Source organism: Microtus ochrogaster, linkage group LG2 (genome assembly GCF_000317375.1).
Source record: "Microtus ochrogaster isolate Prairie Vole_2 linkage group LG2, MicOch1.0, whole genome shotgun sequence".
NCBI lineage: Eukaryota > Metazoa > Chordata > Mammalia > Rodentia > Cricetidae > Microtus > Microtus ochrogaster.
The window spans coordinates 31,871,071-31,884,177 of NC_022028.1; the positions used below are offsets into that span (position 1 = coordinate 31,871,071).

The following is a 13,107-nucleotide window of genomic DNA, read 5'->3' on the forward strand; positions in this document are numbered from 1 at the left end:
AGTCAAGGAGATAGAGAAAGGAGCCAGTCAATTCTTTTTCTTTCTTTTTCTTTTTTTTTTTTTTTGCCTCAGGCTGGGCCTTGACATTTAGTCTCACTATATATTGGATGTGTTTTTCTAGCAAGCTACAGCCTCACCAAAATGAGCCAGTTTTAGATTGCAGAAGCTGAGGCATGGGAGGGACTCCAGGCTTTAGAGCCGTGGCGCCTAAAGAGGAATAGAAGACAGACTCTATGCAAAGGCAAGAAAGAGAGGAAGTTGCTTAGGAGTTTCTTGAGAATAGTATGTGCTTCTTATAAGGTGCTTTGCCTAGCGCCCTAAACTGTGAGGCAAGAACTTGGAGTTCCACAGTTAGGAAAACTTACACATACATTTCTAGAGTTGTGATCCCTGCCAGGCTTGGCGGTTTCTGAACACTTGACACTACTGCAAAGGCTGCATCCCTAGTTTGTTAAGCAATGCCATAACTGAGAAAAAGGTTATCTTTATTTTCAACCCTGAAAATAATAATTAAAAAATTTTACACCAGAAAAATCAAATGATGTGTTTGTTGTCAGACTCTCCATATCTAGTCCTGTCTTGTGCCTGCACATCCAATAGGTACCAATGGGCTACATCGAGGGTGGACTCATTCATACAAACCATCGATGGTCTGTGTCGCTGTCTTGCACTAATGCGGGTGCCCAGGGAGAACTTGTGGACGAAAGCAGCAGTTCAACAGCTGATAGTTAGCTGCTCACAGGAAGTGGTGACTTGTGGCTTCGCCTTTCCTTTCTGTTAAGTTATATAGATGTAGCACAAACACTTCCCTTCTTAGGGGAGCAGAGAGATTTGGTCAACCAGCTTTGTTGAAGCCTCGGGAAGAACAGGTCTAAGGACATCGGGACTTTTCAAGTATTTTATGACTCAATCTCAAGGCCTATCATGAGCTTCCGAGGAAAAGAATTTTGGAAGAAGAGGCGGACAGTGAAGAGAGTGAACCCAGAAGGGATCCACAGGGTTAGTGCTGTAGGTATCTGAGCAAACTTCTCATCTTCTCGGCCATGTGTTCTCGGGAAAATGTTGTGTGTTAGAGCAGGTTTCTGTCACGAGCTACTGGGCAGAGTGCTCTGTTCAACAGTGTATTCTGTTGGGCTCATGAATGGCCCTTTTACAAGTTGAATATTTATTGTGAAAGTCACCTTGTTTTCAACTTTATGTAACTGAGAAATCCTGATACTGGATTTAATATGATCATTGCCAGAGCAGTCGGGAGTTCACCTAGGCTTATCTTAACGTTTGTGTAGTTACAGTTTCTGAAGTTGTTTCTCTTGGTTCCATTTGTTTGTTTTTGGATTTATGTTTTTGGTTTGGGTTTGGGATTTATATGTCTGAGATAGACTCTCACACTGTAATCTAGACTGGCCTGCAATTACTGTGGAGTCCAGGCTGACTCAGGCTCCTGGCAATCTTCTTGCTTCAGATTCTGAGCCAGGGATTACAAATGTGAATTGTAGTCTCCGCTCACTCTCTTTCCCAAATTAAGACTCCAATATACTTATTTGTTTACAACTATATTTTCTTAAATATCAATTTATCATGTCCCACTAATTCACTTTAATATTCTTAGAAAGAACAATTTAAACTAGGAAGGAAAGGGTAAAGATTTCATCAACAGGGCCAAGGAAGATTATAAAAGGTCAGAAAGATTTTATTTTACTGTGAAAATGGTTCTTCCTTATTATTCTTGCAAAATGAAAGGACAGCTATGGCAGAAACATGTCCTTACAGATACTAATGTATAATTCTGTAGAAGTCAGTGGAAGCCGATTACTGGAGCACCTCCTGTGACAGGGAGGCTCACTTTATATGACAAAGGCTGCAGCAATGCACTGAATGGCTCATTGAAAGGCTGATCACTTTGCAGAGCTTATCAAGTCCTGTATGACATCTTCAGAGCTGCCCTCAACCTCGAAATCATGGTCATTTGGAGTCTGAACATTCTTATTGGGGAGTCTTCAATGCATTGTAAGACATTCAGCAACATCCCTGTCCTTTCTTTATGGGGTCTTGGTGGCAGCCACCCTGAAAGACAGCTGCTATGAAGCGTCCTCAGTGAATACTTCATGACCCTGAGAAAAGAGCAGAATTTATTTTCTGACTTGTAAGGTTGACATTGTGCGATTCATTCAGCCACTATCTCAGGAGTCTATATCTGCTATGGACAAACTCAAAACAATCATGCCTCTTGGCATTGTTCCTCAGGCACATGGCCTGGGTTTCCCCCCAGAATTTGCTCCTCATTGCCAGAAACGTGAGCTCACTTGTGTCCTCTTGACCAGCTCAGGACGAGCAGCCACAGATGTTTCTTTTTAGTCTTCTAGAGAATATAATTGTTTCAAAAATTCTCTTGGTGTGTGACGGTTTCAACCTTCAGACCAGTACAGGAAACATAACTCTCCTGTTGCATCTCTCTCGGTATTTAGAAGAACTGTGTCACTAGATTTGCCTTTTGTTCCCACTAAAAGAGACAACACACAGGAGAAGAATGAGTCTATCTTACATCCACCACACGTACAGTATTGGCAAGAGGACAGTCCCCAGTGTCTCACGGTATAGTGAAGATAATCACTCTATGAATTATCTTAATTGAATTTGAATGTATTGCTACTGAGTACTATGGGAGAAGCAGCCAATAAGGACCTGGTGTTTTCCCACAACATTCGGTAGCAATGCATTCAAATTTAATTAAGAGCATTCATACAGTGGTTAGCTTTCTTCTGTGGAAGACACTCGGGACTTTTCTGCTACACTTGCCTGGTTTTGGTCTGCCTAAGATAGGGATATCTACTTCCACAGGCTTTCTCTTCTATTGAGTAGAGAATTATTCAATCCATTCTTAAGTATTTCCTTAAGATAGGGCTTTCATTTTGGAAAGCAGACTCCAAGAAAGTGAAGTAAGTAATTTGAGTGGGCGCATGACCAGACACCCCAGGGGTCAGCCTGGCTCTCACAGTCTCTGTACTTGTGCATATTATTTGAACCACTCTGAACCTCTGTTTCCCCTTCTGAGAAATGTTCCTCTAACTCCCATCCCATCTTAAGATGCCATGTTAGAATTACGTGTATGTGTGCTGAGTCTAGTTTGAAATCTGCTAAATACAAAATGATTATTCTTTAAGTATCATTATTTCCAAGGGCAAGGGAAGAAAAGGATATAATTGCAGTACAGGTTTCTCTAGGTGGCTCATTTGAAGGCACAGGGTGCATGGGATTCTGTCATACGGGAGGAGCAAGTTTGAAAACACAGCTGTTCAGTAAAAATACATCTGGATTGTGTTGACCATCTGGTGCTTGAGGGTTCCAGAATTCTGTGTGTGAATGGGATGGGGCTTGCCTCAGAGTGTGCCATGTCCTCTCTGGTGTATACCCAGGTTAACAGAAGTCCACCCAGAGCCAGCGGGAACTTTCCACTGCACATTTGTCTGTGCTTCTAAACAGAAAGCTACACCTTTAGATTGCCCTCGGAGCTGCCTGAAGAGGTGGTAAAGAAGATGCAAATCAAGTGACAGAATTCCTTTGACAGAGACCTAAAGTCACGCTAGGGAATCAAAAATGCATGCCTTTAAATTGTTTAAATATTGTAACATGCTGCAATGAAAGGAAGATAATGATTGTTGGATGTAATTACCACTGTTTCTTTCCCTCTGACCACCTATGATCTTGTGACCATTGGCAGTATATTCAATCCCTACTCTCAGGGAAAGTTAAAATGTACAGAATTTCATAATAATCTTGAATACTTATTCAGAACCGAGACTTTCTGAGATACATGCCTTTCAAATTTTATACTCTATTGATCCAGACTGACAGTATTTGTGCATTCAGTGTCCTTCAAACGCTGCTTAAAGCTGTACAATTTGCTCTGTTGGACTTTTTATTATTTTGAGGACCAGAGATATGATGGAATGGTGGAAGGTTTGTCTAACATGCAAGGCCCTAGTTAGACTCCTGAGCCTCAAGAAAATAAAAACAAAACCGCTATTACATCACTCCTTTGCATGGAAACATAAGTTGTCTGGAAGCTTAGCTTACTTGCCCAACTTTCAAATACATTAACTAAGAAATAGCTTTATATGTTTGGGGCCATGTCTTCAGAGGCAGCATACAAGGTACACAGTACTGTGTTGTGGGTAATGTTCAGCAGAAGTGAAACTTACTTGTGAGGTCATCGTCAGCCTATGTCCTTGAATCTTAGAGCTCTATGTGCTGTTCTCCAGTGGATGGGTTTTTTTTTTCCTTCTTAAACTGCATTAAATGTTTGCTTTTATTTTTATCAGGATTATTTAACATAGTCTCTAGTGCATAGGAAGTCTTAATGAAAAGATCATTTCCTTTGTCATTTTCATGACTTAATTTGGAAAGATCCGATCCATGATTAAGTTGAGTTATTATGTCTGTCATCTGCACAGTCAGAACCAAATGCAGAAGTTTTAAAAATAAATGTGATTCATTGTTTCAAAGTTGTCACTGGATTGAGGATTACTAATCTGCAGGATTTCTGGGTGTTTGGGAAAGCTCAGATATGCATGGCAGTTTGTCCTCTCCTTAGGAATGTTGCTTGTGAGCCCCTTACGACATGAACCCTATAGGCAGAGACACTGATTGGAAAGACTTCTGTTGGGTTTCTAAGGTGTCTTGCATCGCCCTGCTGTGCCTCAGGTCAGGCTAAGCTTTGTATCTCCCTTCCTGCTCACACATCCTCCTTGGCTGTTACTGCTTGTGGTATACGAACATTGAGAGCAGTCTATCTACAGCACTGTTATGGAGCTAATTAGCAAAAGGGAAGCACAGAGTAAGGACCAGGAGTGATATGTTAACGTTTTTTTTTTTTTTATTTCATTGTGGCACTGGGGATCAAACCCAGGACCTTGAACATATGAAGTAAGCACCCTACCATTGGACAGCGTGATGCTTGGGGAATAAGAAGGGAGACTGGGGCAGGATTGAAACAAAACTGGATTGCAAGGATGAAATTCACACACACACACACAAAGGTACTTTGAAAGAAAACCAAGAAGCAGGACTTACCAGAGACTTCTGAACCCAGTCAGATCACACACAAAAGAAGAAGTGTGTTTTGAAACTTGATCCACCCTGAGACTGTATGTGAAGGCAGATCAGGGGAATCTGAGTGGAGAGCAAGAAGGAGGCAGGTAGCTCAGATGCCAGGGAGCTATAGAATGGCTGCCTCCAAACTGGACTTGGAAGGAAAGTCTGTAGTGTAACCAAGAATGACCTCCCTTTCCTTGAGGCTGACTGTTATGGGAAAAAGAATTAATTCAGCAAAGACCCACCTGTCTATCTGAGTGTAAGATGGGTCAATTGTTAGAAGAGGAAGTTCACAGTGCTTCGGAAGTGAGGTCATGAAACCAAGTCATTACTGACATGGAGTTTTTAAAAAGGATTTCCTTGAGGGCTGGGGAGTTGCCTCCATGAGTAAAGGGCTTGTTGTAATCTTGAGGACCCGAGTTAGGGTGGCAGTAGAGACTGGAGCAGCCAGCCTCACCCAATAGGTGAGCTCGAGGTCCAATGACAGAGCTTGTCTCAAAGGGAATGAGATGCAGAGCCTGGAGAGCCGTTGAGAGAGCACCTTACATTGACCACTCACCTCCAAATGTGTGCATACACACATACACCCTAGTACACACATACACATACCTGCATGAACATGTACATGCCCCATACACACATGCAAACACAGGATTCACTCAGTACTGGCAATTTCCATTGTGAATCCTGACACCGCATTATCAGTCTCCATTATATAGATCCTGAATCCACCTTTTCATTTTCTCTTCTCATCTTCTTTGCCCTCCCATAAATAACTTTTTGTCTTACATCCCTGCCAGTTTCTTTCCTGAGTTTCATTCCATTTTATAGACTTCTAATGCTCTACAATGTGAAAGAAAGAAAGAAAGAAAGAAAGAAAGAAAGAAAGAAAGAAAGAAAGAAAGGAGGGAGGGAGGGAGGGAGGAAGGAAGGAAGGAAGGAAGGAAGGAAGGAAGGAAGGAAGGAAAGAAAGATCACAAAATGAGCAGGAATAGTACCCAAAACTACAGCTCTGTTCTAGATTGACAACAGGAAAATAAATTCTGTTTTGGTTTCTTGTTTGTTTGGTTTTGGTTTTGTTTGTTTGTTTGTTGGCTCTTGCAAGTAGAAATTGCTGTCAGAGTGGGTCACAGTCTTCAAGTCTAAGTGAACTTCAATATCAACTCTCCCACCAACTTACTGGTTACATAAGTTTTCAGAATCCAAGGAAAATATAATCAACTGTGTTGATCTCTTCTGGAATTAATATTGGTACTCAAAGAGAGAGGGTCTTAGTGTGTATTATAGTCCTTGTCATTGACCATAATAGCAACAATAAGAAATCAGTTATTATTGCCAGTTATGGTAAACTAAATGACAATGATTATTGCTACTATTATTAAGTGTTTTGATGTAACTGTGTTTTTTTTTCTGTAAGCAAACATGCATGAGTTCATATTAATATAAAAATCACCCCAACCACGACCTCTAAGATGAAAATAGAATAAAGCAAAGCAATCTGAGCCTGATCATGGCTTCCAGATGCTGTTACAAGCAAAGAGACCCGCCAGCACCCCCAGCACAAACAAGTGCCTCCTATGGAGAGCAAAATTACAGCCCATGACTGTCAGCACTGACAGCAAATGTGAGCATATACTTTTGTTTGTCTGGCTTCAAAATCTTCATCTTCTGGCATCCTAGAAAAGTGATGGTTGGATGAGTTTGTGCTGACAGAAAATTAGAGATCAGAGCTACCCTCCATGTATGACCTTGGAAAGCCAAGAAGTTATTGAAACCTCTCACTCACAGGGCTTGTGATACCCAGTGCATCTTTTCCACAGGATGAAATGATATTTGGATGTCTCCATAATGCACAGCTGTTGAATTCCTACAACTCAAAGGCAGAAGTCGTTGGGTGCAAGAGGTTGTAAATTAGCATTCAAATCTGAATACACTTGGAAAGTGGTAGGCTCCTGGTATTACGGAATAAATTCTCTTTAATTGCAAGAGTTAGAAACCTACTCACAGACACAGACATGCACAGACACAGTCCAGAGAAGGGAGATGAAAACAGGACATAGGTAGGCTTGGGGAAAAGCCAGGAAGTAAATCACAGCCACTGATGCAGTAGGCAAGGGGAAACCCTGTTGTGTTGGTAGTGAGATGCAATGGTCAGTTGTGAGGCTCAGCCCCAGAGATGTACAGATTCCAGTCTTTTGTCAACCCTGTCATGCCTTCACTGAAGATTGGGAACTCCAGAGGGAAAGGTTCTAAGGGCTTTGCTTAGGCTACATCCTCTTTGGCCATCAGAGAAGCTAGTGACTTTAATGATCAGAGCCATCATGATTAGTCTTTAAGGAAGAGACCACAAAGAATGGGTTCTCATTTGGAGAAGACTTGCTGAAACTATAAAATCTAGTTGAAAGGATTGTTCACATTTGATTTGTGCTTGTGTGTAAGTCCATACATGCCACACACATACACACAAAAGCTTGACCTGTGACTGATAGTTTGTTAAGACTGTCAAAGTATTAAGATGGTGTCAGAGCATAAGCTGGCCGTGGCTTCTATCACAGACCTCCTATAAATTAATTTAAAGTTCCCTGCAGCTTGTTCTGAGGCATTAATTTCCCTGGTGTCAGGCAGGCTTGTAATTGGGTTGTGATGTATTTTTAATGATATTTATTATCTTTCAAGTGTTTCTAGAAAACTAAATGAGACATGTAATTTAATTTGATTTAGATCTTGTTGGATATTTTCTATATCTTTATAAGCACCACCATTATATGGAGAGACATTTACTGTCATTGATTTTAATTTTAATTTGCTATGCAGAACTGTGAACATTTTAAAATGTTCCAAAGAAATATACAGGGTTAGATTTCCCTAAAAAGAAAACAAGACTACAAAACTGAATTAAATTTGAGAGTATCCCTTACATAATAAATTCTTTAAGACTGGTTTGCCTTTGATTTCTAATAGAACACTAATAAATATGGAAAATTAATCACATCAATATCATATAGTTTAATATACTTTACTAGGTTAATAGTCATTCACATTTCAGAAATGAACTAATACTTAAAGAGCAGCTACTGCTTGATTTTTTTCCATAATCTGTCTGTCTTGTTGCCAAGGGAACCATTTCGAAACTTCTTCATCTGAGTTTGTCCAGCTGTATAGTTCTTAACTTTGATTTAGCGAGTGTTTTTCCATTCTCATGAAACTCTGTGGTTCAGGACAGAAAGAAGGTTAAAGGTTCAGCATAAGATGCCTTATGGCTTACTTAATCGTTTCCTTTCTGGAAAGAAACACTGGCCTTGTTTGCTGAAGCTCAGGCTTCTGAGATGTTGTCCAATGGAACTCCCCCTGATGAAAGGCTGAATTAAATCTGTCACACGACCATGGGGTGACAGCTGTGGCCATAGATGCAGCTGTAAGGGCTCTCCCCAATCTTCCCATTTGTAGTAAGCACAAATACTGTGGATGTTGGCTTTATTCCAATCACATTAAGGTCAACGAACCCTGGGTTTCTGTTAACATCTAAAGAACTTTTGTTCACTTAGACCTTTGATTTCTTCTAAGAAATTTAACCCTCTCTCTCTCTTCTTCTCTTTCTCCCTCTCCCTAACCCCCCCCTCTAGTCTAAAGTCTTATTGTATAGCCCTGGCTGTTTCACAGAACTCACTGTGTAGACCAGGCTGACCTAGAACTCACAAAAATCCACCAGCTGCGATTTTAGGTATGTGCCACCATGCTTGGTAGCTTGCTATCTCAATAACAGTGAAGTTCATTTGCTTTTATTTTATATTTTAGTTTGTGTTTTATGTGCATTGGTGTTTTTCCTGTGTGTATGTCTGTGCATCCCATGTGTGCAGTGCCTGCCAAGGTCAGAAGAGAATATTTGCCTCTGGGACTGGAGTTACATTGTTAGCCACAAATGTGGATGCTGAATATTGAACTCAGGTCCCCTTAGTCACTGAGCCATTTCTCCAGCCAAACACTGAAATTATTTGACCACTATGTCATTTGTACAGTGCTCTGATGGACTCAAACTAGGAAGGATTATGATTATTTTGGGGATTCCTCTAAATAGCCTAGTCACTAAGAGCTGTTTACTCTGAATTCTGAATTCCCTTGGGTGCTAATAGAGCCTACTCTACTGGTCCTAAAGCACATTTTTGGTTTTGCTTGTCTTCCTGTGTCATTAGTTATATTAGTCACATATTAGTTATATCCCCTCAAAAAGACATTTTTGTAAGTTAATGTTATAACAGTAAATGACAGGATATGAAAGTAAAGATTCACAGATTCAGACATGAGGAAATAGTGTGTGTGTGTGTGTGTGTGTGTGTGTGTGTGTGTGTGTGTGTGTATTGAAGGGATCAAAGAAGACTGGTAAGTCCCAAGTAACATCACAGGATACACGGTGTGGCACAGAAAGATCATGAAACTTTTCAAGAATGGGGGAAAAACTCTTTTCATACTATCTCTTTGAAAAGACCAGGATTTTACAGGAATAGCTACTGTAGAACAACAGGACTAGAGTGATCTAGAAAAATTTTAAAAACTCACTTCTCCTGATTACACTTCCAATTTAGAGCCCAGGTTTGCATGTGTGACCTCCAAATACAAAGGTTTGACTAGACACTGTTTGACTCTCCTGATTCTGACAGCCTTTCCAGAGCAACTCCATTTGTACTTGTGGAAGTCAGAGCTGTAGAATGAGATTTGAAGCATAATTTTTACATTGATTTTTCTCTGGAAATTTGCTTCTGCGAGACTAATGGGTTTAGTATAAAACCAGTTCTAAGTTTGATCCTTGTCTGTCATCTGAAATATATAAAAATGAAAATATTGTCTAGGTTATTTCTCAGAGAAAACAAAAGGCAGACTCCAAAGTCATGTGGATTTCTGATAGGCATGCAGTTCCCCTTCTTTTTTCCTAAAGGGGAGAGAGAGGCCTGCCTTGGCTTAGGAGATACATAGGGACAGCTGCCCCCTTTCATTTGAATGTATTACTTCTTTTACTTTGATTAGAATCATTCATTTTCAATATATTTTAAGGGAAAATTAGATAACAAATGTAAAATATATAGTACAGTTTTTCATAAGTGAAGAACTCAGGTTCTTGGTATAATTGCTTGGATGAGGCTTGATTTGGGTATAAGTCTTTGGGAAAGGTATAATTTCAAATAAAACAAGTCTATATTTTGCTGGTACATAGTACATAGATGACTACCACGCTGATCTCTATCTCCTCGATCTTTTATTCATCCTGATTAACTTCAGCCAAGATTCTCATGACTTGCCCAAGTCACATAGCTTGTAGTTACAAGATTCTAAGCTTCCCACTAGGGTTTCTTGTTGGAACCTTTGCTTCAAGCGCCATTTCAGGATGGTGTATAAGTAACTTACCTAATGCATGTGGCTCCCTTGAAAGCTAAAAATAGTTCAGTTATTAAGTTGTTAATTGTGCCTCTCTGTTTTGCTGGCATATGCTTCTAGAACCACATGCCCAATCTGTAATTATTTTCTCTGGTCTCTTTCCCCCAGTGTTTTGTGTGTCTTTTATTGTAATTACTTGAATCTGTTAGTGGTTGGGTCTCTATGTGAAGCCCCACTGTGATATTTCTGGGCTTCCTCTCTGGTGGATTTTCAAAGGGTAAACAATTTTAAAATCAAATAACTCCCCAGTGTTTAATGATGGCTTGATTCTTTTGAAAAAACAAGTTCATCCTTTTAGCGTGATGAAAGCAACACATGTTCATCCAAAAACATAAAAACAACATCCTGAATATTACAGTACTGCCCAAATGCAGTAAGCTAATCATGTTTAAATCTATGTAGATAATTGGTTTCTTTTTAGTTTTAAAATCTTGTGATGTTATCCTATTATATATTATTTATTCTCAGTCTTATTAAACAATAATAAATAATCTTTATTTTATTATAAACTTGAGAAAAATTAGCCTTAATAAGCGTTCATTGTTTCATAGGCTTCATCTTTCATAATTTCTGAATCAGGCCATGCCCAGGAAGTTTTACTACGTCTTAGAAGTCTAAGTAGTTCATTTTTAATCTCGTGATGTGTGGGTCTAGAAATATCATCAAGAGTACCTTGAACTGTTCACCTTCTGAGACAGTACTTTTCTTTGTCCTTTCTTTTATAGCAATACTTGATCATGGAACCCACCCTACTTCATATTTCAACAACAGAAACACCAATTATATGTAAAATATTGACAGCTAACTAAATCTGATGAACTACTGAAAAGTTTAGCAGATTCATGGCATGATGCACACAGTTCTTCTCTGATTTATTCCAGACCCCCTCCTTCTCTTAATGTCTTTTCTAAAGCTTTGTGCAGATTTATACTTTTCTCCATTACCAATGATTCTTAAAAATTACTTCTTTTTAAAGGCTATATTTTAATGTCTTCCCTGGTTAGAAATGGTCACCGTCAACCAACCCACCTTTCTTGTCCTCCTTCAAAGAAGTTGAATACTTTTCTCCATCTTGTAAGGAAAACAATGTTACAAAAATATCCTCAAATATATCTTGGGTGTGCTTATTCCTCTTAGCTAAATTCTAGGTTATCCCTAGATCTGGATGACTGGATATGTACTTAATTATAGAACACGTGTTTATTGAGTATGTCCTATACACATTTCAGGTGCTTTCAATCTACTAGCAGTAAAAATTATAAGCCAGCTTTTATCTACATAACACTCAGGAAAACAGTTTTATAGATGAGCATTATTCTAATAAGTACATCATTTCATCTTCGGAAATCACCTCTACTAAGTCTTATACACATATATAAACTAAGGGACGAGGGTTTTAATTACCACACCGATGGTCTCATTGCCCATAGGGGTGAGGCAGGCATTCTCACTGCTTTTTCTTTTCATAGAGAACCTACAACCACCAACTCTCATAGACTTTAAACTTCACTACAATAAGGCTAGATAGTCTACATTAATTTCTAGTTGGACTGTACTTCTATTCTGGAGAAAGGTTGGCAATTCAGTCACGTGATCTTTAAAAATGCTTATTTTCTTCATTGTCGTTTTTTTCACCCAGTTGATTTTGAATTGCTCCAATAAAATCAATTCAGATTTTGTGATACTATTTTTTATGAGAAATTAAAGCCTCCAGTTAGGACATGGACAGTCTACTTGTTTTTTGTCATTTGAACAGTCTGGACAGACTGGATTGCTACCAGGATGGCAGCTTCCCCACTCCAAGGCTTAGGCATTATGTTAGCATACCATTAGAAGTTGTGTGTAAATCTCTGCCATCATGCCTAGTTATGCCGCCCTGGGATTAGAACCTAGGACTTCGTGCACAGTAGACAAGTACTCTACCAATTGAGCTACTGCCCTACTTACTTTTCTGTTGTAACAAAAACACTACCTCAAACCAACTTTGAGAAGAAAGGGTCTATTTGGGTTACAAGTTATAATTTATTATTAAGGGAAGCTGAGTCTGTAACTCAAAGCAGGAGCTAGAAACAGAAACCTCAAAGGAATCCTATCTGATGGCCTGCTTCTAGCCTCCTATTGAGCTATAAATCCAAACCCTTAGCCTCCAGATGACATCGTCTACAATGGGTAGGGTCCTCCTACATCATTTAACAACTGAGAAAATGTCTCACAGAGATTCTATAAGTGAACATTATAGAGACAATTCTGCAGTTGAGAGTTTCTTCTTTCCAAGTTGGCAAGTGTCAAGTTGACAATCAATATTAACCAACATATGCCCTGCTTGCTTAGCCCAAATGTACACTGACTTACCACTCATTAATCAAAAAAATTAAATAACGTTTGGTTCATACAACTTTTCCCTCTTCTCATGAGACTCCAACCCTAGACCAAGAACTACAGGTAAATGAGGAACACTGAGGTGAGAGAAACATAGTCTTTTCCACGGAAGCATACAAATTGCTTAACCAATGGCTATCCAATACCAGGTGGGCATCTCTGAAATATCTCTCTCTCTCTCTCTCTCTCTCTCTCTCTCTCTCTCTCTCT

General features: G+C 39.5%; 1 protein-coding gene across 13 annotated transcripts in view; it reads left to right on the top strand.

Moving 5' to 3' along the window:
* Dock10 (dedicator of cytokinesis 10) overlaps positions 1 to 13,107 on the top strand; it is a 250,045-nt gene that overhangs the window by 86,804 nt on the left and 150,134 nt on the right. Inside the window, exon 1 of one of the 13 annotated variants that reach the window (XM_026785424.1) lies at positions 842 to 1,008. The exons of 11 other annotated variants lie outside the window; for them this stretch is intronic. In XM_026785424.1, the coding sequence (XP_026641225.1) occupies positions 925 to 1,008 (84 nt within the window). In that variant the 5' untranslated portion in view covers positions 842 to 924. Of the gene's footprint in view, positions 1 to 841; positions 1,009 to 13,107 lie in introns of those variants that run through there. One more of the 13 variants, XM_026785426.1, reaches the window with a different exon arrangement.